Source organism: Denticeps clupeoides, chromosome 2 (assembly GCF_900700375.1).
Source record: "Denticeps clupeoides chromosome 2, fDenClu1.1, whole genome shotgun sequence".
NCBI classification, from domain to species: domain Eukaryota; kingdom Metazoa; phylum Chordata; class Actinopteri; order Clupeiformes; family Denticipitidae; genus Denticeps; species Denticeps clupeoides.
This window is the reverse complement of record NC_041708.1, coordinates 4,620,767-4,645,228: the sequence shown is the minus strand read 5'-3', so window position 1 is coordinate 4,645,228 and position 24,462 is coordinate 4,620,767. Positions and strand designations below refer to the sequence as shown.

Genomic DNA, 24,462 nt, shown 5'->3' with positions numbered 1-24,462 from the left:
TGGGGATGTACATGCGCCAGCCTTGCCACTCCTGCGCTGCCTCGCCCATCCCCCCACCACGCCGTCCAATCAGAGCCAATTGTCTACAGGTTTCCTGGTCCAACTGCAGATTTCTGGACTTAACGGGATTGAGGCCATTTCTGAAAGTGGACAGCAGAGAGTGGAAACCATGTACTAGTGCAGCACTAATAAAGCAAATTTGTTCAAAAAGGTAAACCCTCAACTCTGCAGCCACAACTAAGAATTGACTGCAAATGGAAACCCTTCCCAGAAGTTGGATACTTCTAAACCTTTTTGGATGGACCATGGGTAATGAGTTCTGGTGTTCAGATCAGATGGCAGTCTTCATCTAACACAAAATAAAAACATCTCTCTTGATAAATCATATATTTACCTTCCACAATATTCTTGTATACACACAAAAAAAAAAAAAAAGTCCTCTGTTATGTAATGCAAGAGTCAAGAACGAAAGGACATTAAATGTAGATTTAATGCTTTACATCCTGTGCAACACAACATCATCGGAGCAGCAGCCACTGAATGGCACCTTGGCGGTGATTAGGTTTGAAATATAAAGAAAAATGGCCAGTCCTATCAAACATGGGCTGAGCAAACACAGGCCTGTCCCTGTAAAAACAGACAGGGTTCCTGCAAAAGGACTGATACGGGTTCCATATTAAAACCAGTAATGCAGTCCAGAACCGATGTTTCAAGATCAAAATCAGGTCTTTACTGGCAACAAAGTTTTTTTTTTTTTTTTTCAGAAAGCATTTTTGAGTGTTTAACGTACAATGCATATCAGATAAATAACACATAACTTTCCCAAAAAAACATCAGAACATCTTTATTGAACAAAGATTTTTTTTTTTTTTTTTTTACTTGGGTCCCAGCATGTCCTGGGGTCGGACCCACTGATCAAACTGCTCCTCTGTGAGGTATCCCAGCTTGATGGCCATGGCCTTCAGGGTTGACCCCTCCTTGTGTGCAGTCTTGGCAATGGTAGCAGCTTTGTCATAACCTGCGGGAACAGGAGGTGACAGGTAACGATACCCATGGTGCAAAAATGACATTCCAATTTAAGACTAATTAAGATTTTGTGCTCAGACCTTAAAACTAATATAACAAAAAGGAGCACATGAGCTCACCAAATCTACCACTGGTCTTAACCCCCTGCTCGGAAAAAAACGAATCCCTCGTCAAAAGATCACATCCTTCAGCCTTGTTAGCAACGAAGCTTCCAGTGAGCAACAAGTGATTAAACACAAAGCCAGTTCAATAACAGGCTCAATAAATCAACAACCTCAATTTTTAATAAGCAGAAGCTATTATAAACATGTAACAAGCATGCAATTACAGCAAAATATTAATGATATTAATTCCTGCTCAACTCCTGCCACGCCGAACGCAGTCAGGAGTGGTCAAAGCGGTCTTGACCCATCACCCTGACCAATAACAATTTTCCCGCTCTCACTGCAGGCCCCCCCCCCACCCCTTTCCCCCGCCCGCCTGAGCCAATGTGTGCAGAGCCGCCTGCCGGCAGCGCAGCTGTTGAGGCAGAGCGGCCGCCCCGGACCACCCATCAGGTCCAGTCCTGCACTAGACCCGGTAAAGGTCATCGTCGTGCCACAGGTCCCCAAGTGTTCCTTCAGGTTTTATAAAGCTCTTCTCTCGCCATTTCTAATTGAGGTATAGTAGAACAGCGGCAAGTCCAGTTCAGCTGGAAAGAAGAAGAAATCTGGGCGTGTGCGTGTGTGTGAGACCTCACCATCCCTTCCCCAACACCGCCCCCTGCTGGCTAAACGTACCTATGTGCGGGTTGAGCGCTGTCACTAGCATGAGGGACTCGTTCATCAGCTTGTTGATCCTCTCCTTGTTGGCCTGGATGCCAACCACGCAGTTGTTGGTGAAGGAGACGGACGCGTCGCCCAGCAGCCTGGCCGAGTTGAGCACGTTCTTGACCTGTGTGGGGTGACGTTAATGGAACCTGAATGCCGGCTGTGACTGCCATTCTGTGTCACTGTCCCCAGCCCACTCAACACAGGAGAGCTGCCGCTGTGACGGTCACAGCTGCACATTACAAGGCTAGGTCCAGTATTTAAACCAGTTTAACATATTATTATTATTATTATTATTATTATTATTATTAAAGATTCCATCGTCGTATCCCGCATTGGTTGAGAGGCACATGGAAGAACAGACTGAACCTATTTAACAAATATTTACCAAGTTTACTGGTCACATTCTTAAAGTGACAATCTTGCTCAGACTATTCGGGGGTCGAAGACCAAAATCTCTGACTGGAGGCAAATGGGTGGTTGAAATTGTACAAGGAAACTTGATCACTGGCGGCCAATGAGAGCACAGAACACGAGATGACAGAATGTGCCAATCCATTTCCTGAACTATACTTGTTTTTGTTTCTGTTTAAAACTCCAGATTCGTGAGATTCGGGTCACTTCCTTCCTAGACTCAAGGATCTTTTCAGGGCACCATGTTTTTTGTTGGGGGTGTACTTGGTAAATTTAGACTATGAAGGGCCAACCACTGATTGTAAATGCGCCTCTTTTTTCAACACGGAAACGTTATTTCCTCAATGTTTGCATCTTTTTTCTTTCACAACTTATTATGCAACTTACAGTGATTATTACTAATGGTACTATTGAAAAACACAACAAAATGCATTTCTATTTAATTATGGAAAAATTATTCTGCCAGTTTCAAACATTTAACTTGCTTTTTTTAGCATGGGAGGATACACCTGATACTTACTATCATTGGCTTGAAGACATTGAGTTCGAAGTGTCCATTGCTGCCTCCTACGGTTACAGCCACATGGTTTCCCATGACCTGAGCTGCCACCATGGTCATGGCCTCGCACTGCGTGGGGTTGACTTTTCCTGTCAGAAACAGAGTAGCTGTGTTTAGTCCACGGCACCACGTTCCCTGACACTTTCCTCTTTTCCTACACGTACAAACGATACGTAAATTGCGCCTGGAGGCCAGTCGACAAAACAAAACCAGAACAATGCCTCCTGCATGTCTTGGCCTTCTATGCTGAATGATTCATAACTTTGATTCACAGGGCAGACTGCATCTGGTAAAATTTAATAAGTAACTTTAATATGCTCCTGTATAGCAATTTAAAAAATAATAAATAAAATTAAAAGCGAAGTGATGTGATACACAGCAGCACAGCACACGATGCACACAGTGAAATTTGCCCTCTGCATTTAACCCATCACCCTGAGTGAGCAGTGGGCTGCCATGACAGGCGCCCGGGGAGCAGTGTGTGGGGACTCAGTGCTTTACTCAGTGGCACCTTGGCAGATCGGGATTCGAACCGGCAAACTTCTGATTACAGGGCCACTTCCTTAACCGCTAGGCCACCACTGCCCCCATAAATATGATATACATATACAGCACAGGCCAAAAGTTTGGGCACACCTCCTCATTCAATGTGTTTTCTTTATTTTCCCACTGAAGGCATAAAAACTATGAATGAACACATGTGAAGTTATGGGGTGAGCTGGACTGCAGAGTGAAGGCAAAGGGGCCAACAAGTGCTAAACACCTCTGGGAACTCCTTCAAGACTGTTGGAAAACCATTTCAGGTGACGACCTCTTGAAGCTCATCGAGAGAATGCCAAGAAAGTGCAAAGCAGTAATCAGAGCAAAGAAACTAGAATATAAATCATGTTTTCAGTTATTTCACCTTTTTTTGTTAAGTACATAACTCCACATGTGTTCATTCATAGTTCTGTTTGTGCTTGAATTATGATTTCTACGCATCGCTCAGACTTCACTCCAGGTTTAGTTCATCTAATTCAATTTCACTCTTCTATTCAGAATGATCTCAGCTCCTCCACTACTGCTCGCCGCCATGCCTGTTGGTTTCGGGGCGAGTATGTGGAGCCCTCCCCACAACTTAATGGACATTGAATCACTGGACATTTCTGGACCAATTTCAAAATGAATCGCAAAACTGGAATCCCGTGGTCCATATTATTCAATATTTTAAAGATATACTGATTGCACCCCGCCGCCGATTTTATGTCTGCATGACATTTGTGGCTAAAGTTCAGCTATATAAAGTTCAGGGGATCATTTGAGGAGTCATCTGAAACGTTGCGTGCCGGGAGGGATTTGTTCTCAAAACAGAATTCTCCTCTTGTAGAGCACCATGAAAACCATGCTGGGGTCTTGAACATTTGTTTAGATGGCGGTGCCTACCAGGCATTATGCTGCTGCCTGGCTCGTTCTCCGGCAGGATGAGCTCGCCCAGCCCCGACCGCGGCCCAGAGCCCAGGAACCGGATGTCGTTGGCGATCTTCATCATGCTGACGGCCACGGTGTTCAGGGCCCCGCTCAGCTCCACCAGGGCATCGTGGGCCGCCAGGGCCTCAAATTTGTTGGGCGCGGTCACGAACGGCAAACCTTTCCATCCAAATCACAAATACAAAACAGAAGGATCTCAGATTCATAATAGCACATGAATTATAATGACATATGACACGTGAGTCCACAAAACGAGTTATCAATATTGGCAAAATGGGAGACGCCAGACAATTTTGGTTCTAAATTTTTGCAGCATCAGCCTTGCTCAATAAATAATAGTAAAAGTAAAAAAAAAAAAACTAATTGACAGTGTAAAGAACAAGGATCTGCCATCGGTGACATGCCGTCCCCGCGCCCGCAGGGTTGGTGTTCATATTTGTGTCTCAAAGTGACGCGCCAGGAGCACGTCGCCGTGGTGCCACCTTATTTATTCCAGTTTCCAGACAGGGCGCGGAGAAGTGAAACATTCCGCCTCGCTTCCCTCAAGCCCACCTGTGAGAGCGGCGACTCTGTCTGCCACCTTCTCGGCGAAGCCGATGCGGGTGTTAAGGCCGGTGCCGACGGCCGTGCCCCCAGCGGCGAGCTCGTACACTCTGGGCATGGCCGCCTTTATCCGCTCAATGCTGTACTTCACCTGCTGAACGTAACCTCCGAATTCCTGCGTGGAAAACAAAAAAAATTCCAAAAATGAAGACTCAAGATTTTCTTTTAGAAACATCAACATTTGGAAAATGACTAGTTTAGAATCACGTCCCTATGTTCAGGAATTTGAACAAAATAAGTACGGTGATTAAGTACAAACAATTTGTCGTTCTGATGCTACCGCATCATTAAACCAGTAGCGTTGAACTTTTTACTGTTGAGCGTGCTTCACAATATATGTGGAAGTGAAATTGACCGTCATTGTCACTGCTTTTAACCCGTCACCCTTGGTGAGCAGTGGGCAGCCATGACAGGCGCCCGGGGAGCAGTGTGTGGGGACGGTGGCACCTTGGCAGATCGGGATTCGAACCGGCAACCTTCTGATTACGGGGCCGCTTCCTTAACCGCTAGGCCACCACTGCCCTGCTAATGCACACTAATATTGCATTAATTAACAGTTATAGGGCAATATTAATGGTCCAACTGTATAAATACATGGGTTCAACAAATCAATAAGAAACACACACACACAAACGGGCATGTCCATGAAATACTGGCTTCATTGATGAGGAATACAGTAAACAAAGGCCGAGGAACACTGAAAGGGGGACATTAGTGGAGAAAGCGGTCCAAAGACCTCTCTTGAGCTATAAATACCTCCACAAAACTTGGCACACCACAGGAATCATTCTTCTGACTGGCAGCCTTTTAATTACAGACTCCAGGTCTCGGATGACCATTCCAACTGGGGGGAGGAACACACACACACACACACACACACACACACACACACCTGCCCTAAAGAGAGCGGCACGGCATCCTGAGTGTGGGTGCGTCCGATCTTGATGATGTCCTTGAACTCCTCAGCCTTGGCCGCAAGGGCGTCGTGAAGAGTCTGCAGGCCGGGGAGCAGCACCTCGTGGACCTCCTTCGCCGCGGCAATGTGCATGGCTGTGGGGAAGGTGTCGTTGGAGCTCTGCAACCACAGACACATGCTTTAACGGCCAGACTTTCAGCCATATTACCTGGGCCACTTTATTAGGTGCACTGGAATATAAGAAGACCTTCGTCCAAAGAGGGTTTCTTTACACAGTGAGAGACCACAATCCATTAAGGTTTAGCAGTAGGGATGCAACGATGCACTCAACATGCAATTTGATACGATTCCATAATTTAAAATAATGAGATGCAGATACATTTCAATAGAAAATGTGTTGTTTTTTTTCCCCCTCGTCTACTTTTAAACCTCACACATTTATGTCCAAAAGCGAATACACCCCTCATATGGTTGTAAATACTTTATTATATCGTTCCTTGGGACAACACACGTCTACGGAACGACCTGCCAATCATTATCAGGCAGGCTCAGTCAATCACTGCGTTTAAATATCATTTTAAAACTCACTTTTACACCCTGGCTTTTAACCCAGTGTGATGTGCTTCTTGTGCAATGTTCTTACGCAGTGTTTTCTGTGGCTTCTTATGCAGTCCTTTCTTAATTCTTTTAATATGTTGTCTCAAATATTCTCCGTATTATTAAACGCCTTGTTTAATTCAAATTGCTGCATGTTTTATTTTATTTGGTTTTTCTTCTGTCCTTCATTTTTAATGAACTTTTTGTCCATGTCTGTTTTGTTCCTGGTAATTTAACATTTTTAATGTACAGCACTTTCATCAGCTCCTTTGTTGTGTTAAAGTGCTTTATGAAAAAATACGGTATGATACGGTAAGACGGAAGATATGTAGAAAGCGAACAGCTTGTATAAGAGTGTAACTTTTCCATCACCTCAAAAAAACTAAACACACAGCCATTAATGTCTAAACTGCTGCAAACAAAAGTGAGTACACCCTTGAGTAAAAATTTCAGATATATTCAGTCGGGCGACTCTAATAAAGTGGCCGCCGAGTCTGAAAGTGACAAAACCGGTCCTTCCACTGCGAAGACGCTACCTGACTCTTGTTGACGTGGTCGTTGGGGTGGACCGGGTCCTTGCTGCCCAGTTTTCCGCCCAGGATCTCGATGGCTCGGTTGCTGATGACCTCGTTGACGTTCATGTTGGTCTGGGTGCCCGAGCCGGTCTGCCAGACCACCAGAGGGAAGTGGTCATCCAGTTTTCCAGCAGTGACCTGCCGCGCAACCAATCAATTAGTGAACGCGAAAGAAGGCCCCCAAGTGCACAGTATAACGCGAGACATCCGGGCTCCAGTACCTCATCAGATGCCTTGATGATGGCTTCGGCAATCTTTGGGTCCAGGCCGTAGTCTTTGTTGACCTCGGCTGCTGCTCTCTTCAGAATGCCAAAGGCTTTGATGACCTGGATCTGTTCAAGATGAACCAATGCTAAATTCCTTCAGACGCACGGCTGAACCTTTTCTCCAGGGTCCACACTTTATAAACCCGTGGTTCCGTCATTTTCAGAACTTTGTTACGATAAACTGCCTCTGATTAAGAGGGCGAAGCACTTGTGTGGTCGGCCCTACCAAGTTTCTGTTTCGACCGTGCAGAACATTTAAGTGGTTGCAGGTCCTGCTGCGTTAAGATCTTACCGGCATTCGTACAACACGTACAAGAAATTTGCAGATCTTACCGGCATTCGCTCGGATGCGCCGCCGATTTTGAAGTTCATGGTGGAGCGGACCGTCTGAGCTCCGTAGTACTTGTCACTGGGCACCTTCAGCTCCCCGAAAGTGTCCTTCTCGATTCGGTACGAGTCTGAACTGGCCTGCGCAGAAGACGCACACACGTTATAAAGTTTTACATTTACAGCATTCATCAGACGCCCTTATCCAGGGCGACTTACAATCAGTAGTTACAGGGACAGTCCCCCCCCTGGAACAACTTAGGGTTAAGTGTCTTGCTCAGGGACACAATGGTAGTAAGTGGGGTTTGAACCTGGGTCTTCTGGTTCACAGGCGAGTGTGTTACCCACTAGGCTACCTCCACCCCGATCGTAGTTGACTTTGACCTTGCAACAGCGCGCAAGGAAGCTAACTAGAGTAACGCAATCGCGAACTGTCGCGACGCGAAAACCCTGCGTCCGAAACATGTTTGCCCGACCCAGATTCGTGCTGCGGCGCGGCACGTCGCGTTAAATCCCGCGTGGCTCCTGCGTTCGCTTTTTAATCACTAAACAAAAAAAAGGTCACACGCAGGCCCGGGTGGATGCGACAGGTCCAGCGGGACTGAAGGCACAAATCTCACCATCCTGACGGGAGCGGGGGCCGGGACGCGCTTCTGGGCCGCTGTTCCGCCGCGCAGGGCCAGCAGGCCGCGGTTTAGTCGCTGCAGGCTGCGGAGGGAGCGGTGCATGGCGGAGCTCGGCGGTCAGCGCAGGCGATGGCGCGGGGCGGAACCAAAGACAGCCAACCGGCGGCCGCGGCGTGTGGGAGGACACATTTAAAGGGCGCAACCGCGGCGCCGGAGCATATTAAAGGTAACGCCGAGTCTTCGGCGGTGGAGCGCTGCAAAAGTCTGTTTTATCCCAAAACGTTTTATAAAATAAAAACTAGTAAGTAATATTATTGTTTTACTCTTCACGGTTTTAATGCCTTAAAGCCCCAAACGAGCATAAAATCCCTCCACCGTGTAACGTGCTAGAAAGTGAAATGAAATTGTCAACGAATTAATACTTGATTGAATTATTCATAAATGTGCCGCTGCAGTTCTCCAAAGTTCATCCCAAATGTTCTGGCAAGGAAGGAAAAACGAAAGCCTGCTGCAAAGAATACATGCTGTCGTAAAGTTGAATTTCGTGTATTATTTTTATGTATTATTATTATTATTATGTGTATTATTTTAAGAACACATTCCACGTCTACGGTTGTCCAACCTTCCAGAAAACGCGTAATTGTGTTTTTTTTTTATCTTGCTATATGCTTAACTTTGAATCGACCTGAAATCCATGTTTTAAAGAGTTTGAGTTCTGAAAGTTCAACGGAAAGAACGTTTTGAGCCTGATCGACTCTGCGTGCGATGTTACGCGTCGCCACCAGGCGGCGACACCCCCACCACTGCTGAAAGCACCAGTAATAATAATAGTAATAATAATAATAATCGTGTGCACTAATCGTCGCGATCCGGTCAAACAAATCTCACCAAAAAAGATCTGAGAACCACTGCTGGGGACTTTCATCCTAATAAGTTAAAACGTTATTATTACACAATTTAATACTGTTTTTAACCTTATTTGCCTGGTTAATAATGATCATTATCGCAAGTGTTATATTTCTCAGTGGGTTTTTTTTCAGCTACTACAAATTTACTGAAGAATTTAAAAGTATGTTCTATATTTTTTCGCAGAATATGTAATTTGTTACACATCAATTTAGAAACCAGTGAAAAAAAATCTTTCCATGGTCACAGATAATTTATCCGTATTACCCATTTCACCCATGTAGTTAATTTCAACCAACCATCCTGAATCTCTTCGCGGCTTGTATATATTGCATTTCATGAATCATATGATCATTTAATGAATTCTGTGATTTAACAGAACAAATACCACATTGTACAGAAGGGATGAGGCATGCCTAGAAAGTTAAGGGCCATGCAGGTAAAAGTTTATTGCATGGTCGGGGTGTCAATTTGCCACTTACGCCTTGCGTGCATTTCAACGCTCTGAGTGTTTATTTGGTCTTATTGACTCGTCTTTGTTTAAAGGCCTGTTAAGACTGATCAGTGGAGAGTGTGTGCAGCGGCAACCATTGTTAGATGTTAAGCAGCTCAAGGCTTTGCTTCCAGGGCTGATTAATGGGGACTAATTTCCTTAATGGTGATGCTACTGGTCTCCATCCAGTTAAATGACATAGTACTGTAGATAAAAGGAATGAATTTGTCACAGGGAAACAGAAGCTGTTAACTGTTATCTAACTGTTATAAGACACTCAATACGCTTTTTTAAAGTCTTTAACTTGTTTTTTTTTTTTTATCAGACAATTCCCAACGAAATCTGCTTTTCAGCAGTTCGGTCGTTTGTTTTTGTGTTAATGTGAGAAATTTAGTTTTTTTTTAACAAAATGTGGACTTATGTAGATTATATGTAGTATAAATTATCTTTAAATCAACTAGACATTTTTATCATTGTCAAAGAGGCCTATAGAAAATTTCAAATGGTCAAAAGATGAGGTATGGCGCGACATATTGGGTTGGTAGGTGTGTGGCGGTTGCCAGATAACATTTAGACAACATCAGACACTTTAACGCAGGCGTTGGAGATGACCGGTCTCTATTCGGATCAATGCTACTGTAATGATTGGCAGAAATGGCAAACAGCAGCATTGATCTGGCTTTCATGCGGGCAAGACCGGCTTTTACGGCTATTCTCTGTCGCTTATCTAGTCGCGCAGTGGCCGTAGCGCCGGCCTGCATCGCCTCCTGCTGCCGTGTGCCGTTTCCTAGGTCCAGAGAGTTAAACTGGGCTCGGGTACGGGGCTTGATTCAATCAATGGCCACATTGATACCATTTTACTTTAAAGTGAATGTGATTGTCATTGTGAAACACTGCAGCATAGCACACGGTGACACGAGGAAATGTGTCCTCTGCTTTTTAACCATCACCCTTGCTGAGCAGTGGGCAGCCATGACAGGCACCCAGGGAGCAGCGTGTGGGGACGGTGCTGTGCTCAGTGGTACTTTAGCGGTTCGGGGTTCGAACTGGCAACCTTTCGATTACGGGTCCACTTTCCTTCAGGAAGTCATGGATCTTCTCAGATGTGAGATATTTGGATTTTTCATTAAGGAACATAATTACCATCTGGATTAAGCATTCTGTCATTTATAAATTAATTCCATAAAGCCACATACATATTATGAGTTGCCATAACTTTAATTCAATTATTTTTCATTCGTAAACAGCTAATTTTCTACATAAATAATACATATAGTCTATGCGAACAAAAAAACAGCGATGGCCCTTTCTTCTCATTTCTGTCTTTTTTTATGTTCTCTATTATATTGTGTGAAATGTGCTAAAATTGCATTAAGCATAACTTCTCAGTTTCTGTCCCACAGCTGGGATGGAAAAGTTGTGTTCTGTTCATGAACCGGTTTCAATTGGTCTACAGTTGTTATAACATATTGACCTAAATGTGGTTTAAAGAAATCACCCTTCTGAACCACAACCAAAAACCAGTCCCACAGATCTAGAACCTGCTCTGAAGGGCCAATCAGAACCCAGGCACACCTGCAGGAAGTTGACCTTATCTCCTCCCCCTCTCTCAAAGCTCAGATATGAAGCTGGCTGTTGCCACTCGCACCACCTAGTCTGGGCTGGGGGCTGATGGAGAGAGGAGTGCCGTCGGTTTTCCGGGATTAAATGAGAGAACGGGAAAAAAAACCCACAGAGATCAGCTTCAGCAGGGAGTCGAGCAACCAGAGGAACTTAAAGCGCCATGCAGTACCAGCAGCACCCCGTTCCTCTTTACGCACCCACTCCAATCCAGCCCGTGCACCCAACTCCTTTTTACATCGAGGACATCCTGGGCAGGACGGGCACCTCTGCGCCCTCGACCGCCCTGCCGGCGCCGACCCTGCCGTCCCCCAACTCTTCTTTCACCAGCCTGGTGGCTCCTTACAGGACCCCCATCTACGAGCCCACGCCCGTCCACCCGGCCCTGACTGCCACCTACGCGTCTGGGGCTCTGGCCGGCTCCATCTACCCGTTCCCGCGGTCGGTGGGAGACTACGCACACGCGCTGCTCCGCCACGACCCGTTAGGTAAGCTGCTTTTGCTCAACCGTTGACGAAAAAGTGCATGCGAGTGACACAACGTTGTTTCAGCAACCTGCCTAGACACACTTGGCCAGGAAAACACTTTGCCGGCCGGTGCATCTAGTGGCAGTGCATCCTAGATGACAGCTAAACCAGAGTCAGTTCGCGCGTGTGCGTGCAAAGTGGCAAGAATAATAATTTATACTGACCACATGACCGTGGTAGATGTTGCATCAGATGCCAACGTGTTTGCAGGGAGGCATCTTTACAGTGAAGTGCGTTTCAGCCACGTTTAAGAACGTTCAGAACCAACGCAGAGACATGGGTACTGCTCACTGGAACCCAAACGGCCCAGTTTAACTGCCATGTGCTTCTAAAGTTTACCGAAAAGGCCTACTGGCCCTTTAAGAGATGCGCCCTTTTCATGTCAAACAGGGCAAAATACGCACAATCAGCTGAACATTACAGGAAAAAAAGAGAGGCATATAAACAGATATGCATAAAAATGACAGTAATAAACACACACAAAGGTCTGGGACAGAGTCTGACATGGGGGCGACACACTGGGTCTCAACTTCACCCTGCTGACCGCTCGTCTAGACTCTGCGATGACCTCCCCAGAAAGAAAGTCACACAGCAGGACGAATTGTAGAACTCTTTCTGAGGCTTGCAGTCATTTCACTTTAACCAGCAGGCTACATAAAGGCCTACTGGCTCTTTAACAAATAAACGTGGCGGTTTTGTGCCAGAACCGGGGAAAATGCTGGTCATCGGGGCATAACACACATGAAGACATAAAACAAGCCATCAAAGAGTTGGTATGTAAGCTAATTCTCATGATGAACACACACCAAGCTCTGCAAGAACAATGCAACAGGGATTTGTAGTCTGCGTGCTAGTGTGTGTGCGTTCGCCAAAATAACGGTCCGGGGAGCAGAAACAACCCCCCACCCCCCCACTTCGTAAACTGTCTGCGCTCAGCCGGCCTGACCCTTTCCGTTCATACAGGAAGCCTTGAGCTCAGGATAGGAGTAAATCTGCCCTCAGAAGCTGTTGAGTGTTTTCCTGCAGGAGTCGTGCGCGATGCTGATTATTTTATCGACATCCTCAATACAGACATATTCAGGAAACACTCGACCTCTGATAGCCGGGATCCGTTTTTTTCTCATACTCTTCATTTCCTCTGTGCGGAATGGGCCTTTCCACACACACACACACACACACACACACACACACACAAGTGACTTCTCTTCTAAATATTTTCACTCAGGCTGATTTAATTCAGTCGAAACAGATCATTTTCTAGGCCCACTTTCAGCCAATCAACACAGCATAATACTAGCGCCACGGCGACAAGTTGCCCAATAATCGAATTAGATCAAATGTTTCGCGCACCGTATTTATATTTCATTCATGTGACAAGTTTTGTTAAACTTTTATGGAATTATAATCGGCATGGCCCAGAAAAAACTGAATCTGATTTTTAACAAAGGCTGGAAACCAATACGGGTTATAGAAGCTAATTACTGTCTTGTGTTAATTTTTCATTATTGAATTAAACATTCACCAAATGTATCAGAGTAACATAAATAAATGTTCTTAAAAAACTTTATTAAGTTACTTGTTTTACTGCTGCAGTAACAGATGGATAAAGGTCTGCAGGGATGAATCGGAATTTTTTTCTGAGTGTGTGTGTGGTTAAAAATCGCAGCTTCCTATGCCTTTTGTGCCGGGAAAAGACGGATGTTAAAGGCATGCGCGAGATAAACCAACAGGAAACACATTGACGGAAATTTTTTTGCCAGAGTTGTGGCCCACCGGCCCTGCGACCCCCCCACCCCTCATCCCGCCTTCAGACGGATGTCAGGCCAGTTGAAAGAGTTTCACGTGACCGCTGAGATATGGGCCAAGCACGGCAGTCCACTCCAACCAAACATCACATTTTATATTTCTCATAGTTATTTGCGTATCTCGCTTCTCCAGCAGGCCGTGAGGAATTTTAGAGGAATTACTATGCAAACTTCCCTGAGAGATCGCTTTTACATGTCAGGTCGTTGGACGGATTATTGGGCCTAAATGACCCAGAACACGCACAACAACTGCGAAATAAGAACAAAATGAGTTTTGTTCGTCAAATTCTTTCCACTCTAAACCCATTCTGTATTTTTAACATATATTGTTATCTTTTTCTCTTTTAAGGTAAGCCCCTCTTATGGACGCCCTTCATGCAGCGACCCCTGCACAAGAGGAAAGGCGGGCAAGTGAGGTTCTCCAACGACCAGACCATCGAGCTGGAGAAGAAGTTCGAGACGCAGAAGTACCTGTCCCCGCCGGAGAGGAAGCGCCTGGCCAAGATGCTGCAGCTGAGCGAGCGGCAGGTGAGGGGGCGGGGCCCGCCGGCCAGGTGACGCGGCCACGTCGCACGACGTCACGACGTCGCAACTGACGTTCGGGTGTGGTGTGTTGCAGGTGAAGACTTGGTTCCAGAATCGCAGGGCGAAGTGGAGGAGACTGAAACAGGTACCAAAAATACAACATATTTATATATATACAGTATATATATATTAAAAAAAATTAACAACATCACCAATAATAATAATAAATATAACATTTTATTATTGGCTGAAATTTGATTAACATTTCAAGTCCAACGAACGTGAGTTGAAATGAAAAATATAAAATATTTTTTTAATTGAACAAATCGAACATGTTTAACTCTTTATAGTTTATTGGTCCCGTTGTTCGTTATTTTGTTCGTTGTATGATGCGTACATGGTGTCGTAAAAAACTTTTAAAATGAGTGTTCGTGCGTTAAAAGCAGCCCGCCTCCCCGCAGGAGAACCCGCAGTGCAGTAAACGGGAACCGGAGCCCGAGAACCCGGAGCCCGGCTCGGTCGCGGGGACCCCCACCCCCACGCGGAGCTCCAGCTCGCCCCTCTCGCAGGGGGACGCGGATTCGGACATCTCGGACGATTCGGACCAGGAGCTGGACATTGAGGACGATCGGGAGTTCTCCTTAAAATGACTTGCAGTCCCGACATTTTATTTTCTTGCGTGTGTAAATATTGTACATTTGTATATTTTGCTATTTTTATTCCAGTGTACGTTTTACAGCGGGGACAGTAATTAATAATTAATAATAGAACTAATTATATATACAAAATGTTTGATAAAGGCATTGAAATGTTGTACATTTTAGTAAATGCGTGAAAGGGCATGTTAATAGCAGTGACATCAGTTACTGTACCCTTACTGTAAAGCATTATTATACTGGACAGATATAAATGTATATCAGCTGTATGTAAGATGTTGAATGAGGCATTCTGTGTGTGTGTGTGTGTGTGTGTGTGTAGAGTAAATCTTAAATCCCTGGTAGCATTTAAATTACTGGTTCGGTGTCGGTTCAGCATGTTGAATAAAAGTCGTCATTCTGATATGATTTTTTTTTTCTTTTGTTCCTTTTTGTATATAATATTAATGATTCCACTTTCATGACTAAAAGTCACTGGCACATAGTACAGTCTCAAGTGTAAATTAATCCATAATTACTATTTATTAATGAAATGGCCTTTACCCAGACGTGATCACAGGCTGCCTTGGCTTTATTCTGAAATATTTCCTTAAAAGACAGTGCACTACACTTCCTAAATCAATTCCAGTTTATGACTTCAGGTTATTAAACCCAGAGCAGTGAATCCCGAAGCCTTGCCATTTATTGTCTCTCTCCAATTGTCAATAGAGGGACCATTTTTTTAGGCCTGTCCCAGCCTGGTAATCTTTATTAACTATATTATTAATTGGCTAATTCCAGGGGAAAACAAATTGCACCCATGCCAACTTCAAAGAGCATGTTGCCATATGATGAGGTTTATGAGAACAGTTGAAAAATCTTCTCATGAAGTAAGCGGTGCAAAGTCACGACTGGGACTGACCCCACTGCTGAAAACACTGGACTTTTTCCACATACTCTGTGTGTGTGGGCTAACAAGGCACACTGTCAGCCCAAGGCCGCCGCCGTTAGCGAGGAGCCGCCTATTCGCCCGCTGTACAACACAAGTTCACTCTTGTCTTCGACCGTCATATCAGCAGATTCGACTTCAAATAGGTTATCATTTAGCAGAAGGGCAAACATCGGAGAGTTTTTCGGTAAGCAGGACGTTAATGATTGCCGAGCCCATAACGATTTCAACTCGACAGCGTGTGACAAATATTTTAGCTCTATGCACCTGGGGGTTCAGCGGCCCCGTAAAGTGGCGGCAGCTTCCAAAACCAATAATCTGTACAGCGATGGCAGCCTGGTGTTGGGCAAAAGGTTGACAAACGCCGCAGAAATCACCCCGACAGAGGCAAACAAGGCCACATACACAAGATGCTTGGTGCAGATTAGAGGCTTGTATTGGTTGTTGTGCGATTGTCTTGCCAAATGCGGGGGTTCAAAGTGACGGGGCTCTGGCTCAATAGAATCAAATCAATAGAAAGGTGCAACAACAATAAATCCACGTTCCTACATTTACATTTATGGCATTTTTATCTGACGCCCTTATCCAGAGCGCCTTTTCATCAGTGACTGGGACAGTCCCCCTGGAGACACTCAGGGTTAAGTGTCTTGCTCAGGGACACAATGGTTGTAAGTGTGACTTTGTGGTCTTCTGGTTCATGGGCGAGTGTGTTACCTGCTACGCTACTACTACTACCGTACATTCTTTTCATACGGCTAACAACGTCCTTGTGTTTTAATTTGAGCACTATAGTCGAGTTTAGCACCGCCGCTAGGCATTCTGGGATCCTTTAGCCGACTTTTAATAAGCTGTGACAGCCCATAGAATCATTATAACCTTTTAGCCCATTAACGATGGGCCTGCTAACGTTGCTTTAATGTTGCGTTGCTGCGTTATTAGCCACTGTTTGCACAGTTGTTCACGTCAGGCCTCCAACGTTTGGACAAAAGTATTTATGATTTCAGCCCGTTGTTGTGCCATACTCCTGCTGTTTGAGCAAGTAATCGAGGTTGCGATCCCATCCAAAATGAGCCGGTCAAGCGGAAGAGCCTGAGCTGGGCTAAAGTGGAGGCGAAATACTTTTAAAAAGGCTCAATCTCCATTCGAATTAGGCCTAATTGAAAAGCAAATAGCGCGGCCGAGCGCACAATGAGCAGCGGGCCCACGTTTTTCCTTGGCTGCCCGCGGAATCTGTCCTTCGCCAGAATTTCCACCGCTTGACGTGACATCAGACCTAATGAATGGCCGCTCGAGATACGAACGCCACCCCGAAATGCTGCCCCTGGCCGGCCGGCGGAGGCGGTTTCTGTGACAACTCCAGCTTAAATATTGACTCGATGCCTGACAGGAGGCCGGAACCACCTTAATTTTTTCAAATTGAGGGTACGCGCCGCGCTTCGGCGGTCAATTAGCCGGGCCCTTTCAGACCTGTTAGCCATCATTAAATGGCCCTCATGCTATCAGCGAGATCGTGTGTGCCCTATCTCCTCGCTCTAAAATCCCAATCAGCCGGCATCGGCGATGACAAAGAGGCCGGGCCGCTCGCTCCTAATGGGCTGTTTGTTCCCCTCCGTCCAGGTCCCTGATTAAAGCGCTGGAGTACGTCTGCCCAAACATTTCATCCAGAACGACGAATGGGGTTTGATAATGGTCCAACTGATTCTATCGTGCTAACTTTAGAGGGCTGACTGTAAAATTTGCAGCATTGATTGCACTACTTATTCAAATAAAAAGCCCTTTTCTAAATAATTAGAGGAAGGCCTAAACACAAGTCTAAAGTAAATAAGTTGCAAAATGGGATTCACAAATTTATCAAGAACACAACATGCTGCCGTGTCAAATTTGATCAAATGTCTCTTTAATGGATTGAAGGAAAGGTCTCAGACTTGACCCATATAACCTCATTAAGAAATACAAAAAAACAATTCATTAAAAATGATTTAATAATTAGCAAACGGAAAAATGTTGTCAAAATATTATATCATAATTTAAAAAAGAAGTATACAAAAGGTACGTTTCTTTAAAAATATAAATTTTTACAATTAAATTTAGTAATAATATTATTTATTATTTTTGATGGTCATACATCAGTTGTTTTCTTGGCAGGTTTCCTCCAACCCACCAGCCGGCTGAACTGACGTCTGTCTGCCTGTCTAAACAAACTGCTTCATGGCCAATTTAACACTGTGTGCCCACGGACCGACGGCTAAGTGGAGGACGGGCCCTGTGGGTCCCCCAGATTTATAGCCTCTCTCTTTTGCTGGTAATGGAGGGGCCGGCCCATGAGCAAACGCTCGTTTATTTGAGCGCTCGGTTCATCTGTGTCACCCGTCTCGGAGAGAGGACTTTTTCAGAAGCTGCCAGTGATACAGTATCAAGGCAAACATTGTCTCATTAATTTATCAACCCCACCCCAACCCCTCCTTCCACCCCCTTCCCCTGGAGATAATGGCCCCCCGTTTAGCCAAGGTCAACAGCCACCGCAGATGCATTCCACAGTCGTTCGATTACAAACACACATTAACTCCTGCCCAGCCTGGTTACTGTCTGATTAATTGCAGATGAATTGTACTAATACTTCAGAACTCACACTAGGTGTGTCACAGGATGTGGTTTCTGTTTCTTTTCTTTTTTTTTTTACAGGAAGCAATGATTTCGCCTGGTGACCGATAATCCTGGACTCACATCAAGCAGAAGCCTTAAGCACATTTATTAAAGCGGATAATCTTTATCGTATTTCCTCCAGTAGCATGTCTACGAATGCAACATGCAAAAAAAAAATCGATGCAGGATCTATGTTTTTTGGAAAGTGTGTGATAACACAGAAACTAAATATATTGAAATATGAATATAGCAAAAACGCAAATCATGGGTCTTCTGCCTTTCGAGTTCAAAGAAAAGCCGTGTGTCTCCAGCATCTGACGTGGCCAACAATGATTAGCGTCAGTAGAGCTGGAGCTGAAGGAAGTCGGCCCTCCGACTCAGAGGCCTTGCGCAAGGCCATAAATCTCCCGCTAGACCTCCGGGACGGCAAGACAAAGGATGCAGCGTAACGCAGCGAGAGCCCAACAGGCCGGACTGCAGACCTGCGGGAGTCCGAACGAGTCAGACCGAAAGGCCGATAAGCATCTTATCTCCTCTGACCAGTAGGTATACGGTGCGGTAACGTTGCCCGCAGAGGGCCGCCGCTGCCACTCTGCTGCAGAAACCACACGCTCTAGCTTATCAGCTCTCTCTGCCTGGCTTTATCAGTTATGCTTATCGATCACTCCGAAACCCTTTTTTTTTTTCATTCCCCTTTCCTTTATGACCGATTGCGTTGTTGCTCATTGATTTGTGCCGCTAACACAAACAGGGCCCATGCAAAATGAACCTGCTGGGGAAACGTTTTCAGACCACTGATTTGCTGTTTATCTTCGGTCCCATGCATGGATAACAAGAATAAATGGCTCCAACTGTCTCACTGTCTCTCTCAGACAGACAGACAGACAGACAGACAGACAGGCAGGCAGGCAGACAGATAGACAGACAGACAGACAGACAGACAGACAGACAGACAGACAGACAGACAGACAGACAGACAGACAGATAGATAGATAGATAGATAGATAGATAGATAGATAGATAGATAGATAGATAGATAGATAGATAGATAGATAGGTGTGTACACAGTTGAAGTGGTGGCCCAGTTACCGAAACGCAGCCCTGTCCTTCAGGTTAGATAAATAAAGTCGGCCCTTCTCCCCAGAGAGGGAGATAATGGGCCCCGGGTCCCATACCACTGGCTGCAGTAGGGCCACTCCAAAAAATCCAGGCGTCTGTGCACCACTCTGTCAAGCTTCAGACACTTCTGTCCACTTAGGCAGAACAAGCAAGCACGTGAGAGGCCCATAGCAGGGACCCGCCGAAAATAACGACTGAAACGATGAGCCATAGCTGTTCCGGCCAGGCCGCGATGACAGTTTTTATTAGCCGCCTTCTTCCTTTTTCATGGGCAAGCACTGATATGATCCGTCCTAAGGAAAATAAAATGCATATTAAAGAAAGAATTGCTTGAGTGTTCTAGAACATAAAATGAACAATGGGGATATTACAGCGCAGGTTGTTTCCAAATTCTGTGGTCATGTGGGTGGTTTCACAGGCACAGAAGCTGCTAATTCACCCTCTTAAAGGGCCGGTGTTATTTAAAAGTTTTTCAAAAGTGGTACCTGGTTATTTCTAATGGGCATTAGCAGTAAGGGTGGAAGTAACCTAGGGGGTAACACACTCGCCTATGAACCAGAAGACCACAAAGTCAAAGGTTCAGACCCTGAGCAAGACACATTTACATTTACAGCATTTATCAGACGTCCTTATCCAGAGCGACTTACAATCAGTAGTTACAGGGACAGTCCCCCCTGGAGCAATTTAGGATTAAGTGTCCTGCTCAGGGACACAATGGTAGTAAGTGGGATTTGAACCTGGGTCTTCTGGCTCATGGGCGAGTGTGTTACCCACTAGGCTACTACCACCACTTAACCCAAATTTTTTTAGCCAACATTAGTTTCCAAAAAGTAGACCAAACATGGGGGTTAATATTTCGGTTTTTTTGCCATCCTAGGTGTGTAAATATGTGTCTGTGAAAGTGCTACAACAGTGTTTAAAGGCCTGAAGAGGAAGCCATGAAAGAGTTTTGGTAAAGAGTTTTAGACAAGCGGATGACATATCCTGTTTTTCTGCGCCTCTGGTTTCTGCATTGTCACTCGGAGCGGGTTTCGCTCCCAATCACTTCTCCCGCTTCTCTTAGCAGTGACAGGATGTGCCACCTTTGTGCTGAGACGGCTGGCGGGGAGAGCGAGAGTGAGGGATGGGGAAGGAGAGAGCGGCCTTCTGAAGAAACGGCCAGGCGCACCGTTTCCTCGCGACACAGACAATTAATCCGCACCACTCAGGAAGTTATTCTTACATGTATGTTTCCACAAATAATGTTATTGGGGGAGCTCTGGGCCCCGAACAATGGCCGCTAATTTGTTTGGCTTCCCCTTTGGCCCACGTCGGACTGTGAAAACAAAGATGAAAATGGACGGGGCGGGGCGGGGCTGGTATCCCTGAATCGAGGGGCTGAGGAATGCAGCTCGCTCGGTGTCGCGAAGGAGAGTCTCTCTCAGGGGAGCGGGGGGGCAGACATCAGAGAAAAAGTGTCCTCTCGCTCCCTCCCCCACATCGTCCAGCGAAGAGCTGACCCGTGCGCCGGGTCATTCCGCTGACCCTCTTCATGGGGGATTTGAGGGAAAATGTGTATTGTATATTTGACTTGACTTCATTTTCGGGGTTGTCGATCAAATCAAATGCAGGTCTAGAGTCCCAAGAACCTAAATAAGAGGTTCATATTGTAATTAGAACTTTTTCTCATGCTGTTGATGCATTACATTTATATTGATGTTAATATTTGTATGGGTAGTGGGTACGACACTCGCCTTTGAATCAGACGATCACAAAGTCAAGGGTTCAAACCCCACGTACTACCATTGTGTCCCTGAGCAAGACGCTTAACTCTTGAGTGTCTCTTCTGCAACTTCTGATTGTAAGTCTCTCTGGATAAGTGGGCGTCTGATAAACGCCGTAAATGTAAATATCAAGGCTGCAGAGTTTCTCAATCTGATCCACGGAGGCACCACCTTGCCACTTGCAGGACTTGGTACCACATACCACAGCGTATCTTCAGAGGTCTGGCGGAGCCCATGCCTCGATGGGTCATGGCTGCTTTAGGCCCTGGGTGGTTTTATTGTTATGGCCGATGTGTGCGTTGCACGGCGTGTGCGAGCCGCACGAACACGCAGCTGTACGAATATGCTATGGTGCACCCGCCCCATGGATGAAGATCCTGGGAGAGGAAGTGAGGTCTGAAGCTGATAAGAGCAGCTTCATCCGTCACATCGAGCGCAGAATCCCTGTCAGATTATCACGATTTATCAGAGCACGGTAGAGCGGGCACTAACTGGCCACTTTATTAGAAGAGACGCGGCATCACTCTCGATACACCCTACAAAGCGATGGTGGGTCATTCATGAACTGGGTAGTGTTCTCAGCAGAGAGATGATTCTAATAATAGTGAGGCAGCGAGCGCATGTTGGCAGAGGCGGGGAGAAACATGTCTCGAGAAGATTGTAATCTCAGAGGCCGCGGCGTGGGAGAGAACGTGTGTGTGTGTGCAGGTGTCTGTCAGACCCTTCGCCAGTTGAGAGGGGTCAACCAGAAGAAGTGGCGGTGTGAGATGGCCGTTTTCATCACGGCCGCACAAGATCGCATTGCACAAGATCTCTGCTCTCACCTCCATAATCCACTTCCTCAAAGCGGCCAGCAATCTTCACTTGCAACAATCAACAGCCATCTTTAAGAAGAAATGGCCGTCTCCAGGAGACCGCAGAGATCATGCAAGTGGAAGATACACCAGCCTAAGCTGTAAGAGAGATAGAAGGATAATGAGGCTTCTTCTTTGCTTTTTTTTATTTGGTTTTGCATGGTTTGAGTGACGAGAAGGAGAAGAATCACCTACGGAGCACCTTTGTTCGCCTGCAGATTGTCACTTGATGATTCAAATCCATGCTCCAGACATGACAGGTCTCCACTCAGAACAGGATTCAAGCTGGCAGGAGAGGGAAGAACTGATGGCTCACACGTCATAATAGCGCCTCAAAAGTGCACAGAGGACTATGTCACTCTGATGCGTGCATTATCATCATTTTTTTCTTTGAAATTGGCAAATTATCTTCAGCCGCATGGCGTTTACGATACTTGCACATGCATCACCACCGCCCTTTGTTCTACTCTAGCTATTACTGCACGTCTGAGGGACGCTTGAGCTCTTGCAAAACGTGGACGCGGCAGAAATAGCCAGAGCTCGGCAGACGGCCGCAGAGGGTCGCTAGCGAAAACGCAGGTTCGGTCCCGGTGTGGACCAAGACTAGTTGACAGAGGGGGCAGACTGACATGGTCATGCCGAGCTGAGGTCGCCGTATGACTCTCCAATGTCTACTGTAGACAATTTCACGCGTGCTGAGACTCGCCTGTGAATATGATGGGTAGGCCGTGCAAAGCTCCACTTACATGTATACACACACACACACGCACACAAATATCTCTACATTTTAATATGTACTATAGACAGATAGTTCAAATAAAGCCCAGCCATGTACAACCATGTGTTCAGACACCATTGTTATGGGCCCTGACAAGCTTGCCTCTTCTACAAGGGCCTTGAGTCACTCGGCGCTCCATGGAAAGTGTTATCTTGGGCGGCGCGCTACAGGAAACTGTGTTTATCACTTCCTCACACTCGTAGGTTGTTTAGGACTTCATCATATGATCGGATTGCATGAAATGAGAGGGGCTCATCGGTACGGAAGAAAGAAAGAGGGCCCGCAGGATTCGCTATCGCTGGCTCGCATATGTTCTGTGGCGCGTAAAAAGACGGGCTCTGTCAGCGGCCGCCGTCGGCCTCGCTGGAGCACAGGTTTGTGAACGCTGTGTGTGTGGGATTTCAACGTGTCAGTTTCACTTCCCGCTTTCTAAATGAGCCCCGGCGCGCTCAGCTGTACCAGGGGTCATTTCACAACAATGGCAGTCCTGCACAAGCGAGATCACACGCGTGAGCCACAGGGGGGTCAACAGTGGACGAGCGCTGTTCCTAATGAGGCTTTAAAAAGCCTAAATTCTGAGACAGAAAACCAAGAAGGGCCCCAATGCGTTAAGCCGCGGCCATGGCCTCAAAACAAGAATTGCTTTCCGATCCGTCCCTATTTGACTTTATTACTCCCACGGAAAAGGGGGAGACAAAAAGTCATAGGAAGCGAATCTGTACGCCGCGTGATTTTCCGAGTTGCTTGGCGTAGCAAGCAAACAAGGGCTCTGGATGTCGGAGGACGACAGATTCACATTAGTACAATGTCTCTCTGCCTCTCATTGTCTCTCCTCAGTGATCCGTGAGCGAAGACACTCGAGAGGGACAAGGCACACTCCGTCATGGCTGTGTGCTCAGGCAAGGGCCCTCTGCTGACATCCGTCACGTCCCCAAGGTCCCGCGTGTCTCCAGCGTATTGAAATACGCCGCCGAATGCAACTCCTCCAGTCAAACTGGGAACCCGGGGCAGAGTGCAGAAGGCAGAAAGTGCACTGGACAAATGTAATGAGCAAATAGTATGTCCTATGGGGCGGAGGGGAAATACATATGGTGTGATGTAACACTATAAGTGGATATTTGTACCTGAAATAACTGCTGCTTCACACAAAATTGTAATATTAGTGATTAAATAAGCATCATAAGATGTACCAGTGTTTACTGGCGCCCCCTAGAGGAGGTGGCCACAATAAAAACTCCAGTTCTAATAGATTTAGCCAATAATCTAACATCATTATAATTTCTTTAGATTAGTTTTCATTTTTTTTTTAATGCAGGCTGGCCATCAAAGCTTCACTATTGATTCTGCTGAGCAAACACATGTCTCCGATCCTGCCTTACCGGAGCCAGGCCGGACTAATCTAATCTTCTGACTGACAGGGAACACACTAAACTCCAAAAACGAAAAACACTGAGCAAACACAAATTCCGGCCTTATCCCACCCACATTAAAAGATTCTGGTTCAAGTTTAGGTAGTGCTCATGACACAGGGTCTCCTTAATCTAACAGCCTAGGACTAATTATGGTTGGCTACAGCCAGTCAAGTGGGAAGGAATCGAGAGATGGCACTCGGGGCCTGTTTGCTGTCGGGAACAATAGGAGTCCGGAGACTCATTAGTCA

At 46.0% G+C, this 24,462-nt stretch overlaps 2 protein-coding genes across 2 annotated transcripts; one reads left to right on the top strand and one right to left on the bottom strand.

Moving 5' to 3' along the window:
• Positions 1 to 472: 472 nt before the first annotated feature.
• Positions 473 to 8,349, bottom strand: fh (fumarate hydratase). Its single transcript, XM_028968382.1, has 10 exons — positions 8,180 to 8,349; positions 7,566 to 7,700; positions 7,188 to 7,298; positions 6,928 to 7,104; positions 5,771 to 5,953; positions 4,828 to 4,993; positions 4,231 to 4,434; positions 2,770 to 2,897; positions 1,806 to 1,959; positions 473 to 1,018 (listed from the first exon to the last, which is right to left on the bottom strand). The coding sequence occupies exons 1-10, from the start codon at positions 8,285 to 8,287 to the stop codon at positions 876 to 878; spliced, it is 1,509 nt and encodes a 502-aa protein (XP_028824215.1). The 5' UTR covers positions 8,288 to 8,349; the 3' UTR covers positions 473 to 875.
• A 2,752-nt stretch (positions 8,350 to 11,101) lies between these two features.
• hhex (hematopoietically expressed homeobox) lies at positions 11,102 to 15,120 on the top strand. The gene is made up of 4 exons (XM_028969968.1): positions 11,102 to 11,692; positions 13,886 to 14,064; positions 14,156 to 14,206; positions 14,523 to 15,120. The coding sequence occupies exons 1-4, from the start codon at positions 11,368 to 11,370 to the stop codon at positions 14,709 to 14,711; spliced, it is 744 nt and encodes a 247-aa protein (XP_028825801.1). The 5' UTR covers positions 11,102 to 11,367; the 3' UTR covers positions 14,712 to 15,120.
• Positions 15,121 to 24,462: the final 9,342 nt, after the last annotated feature.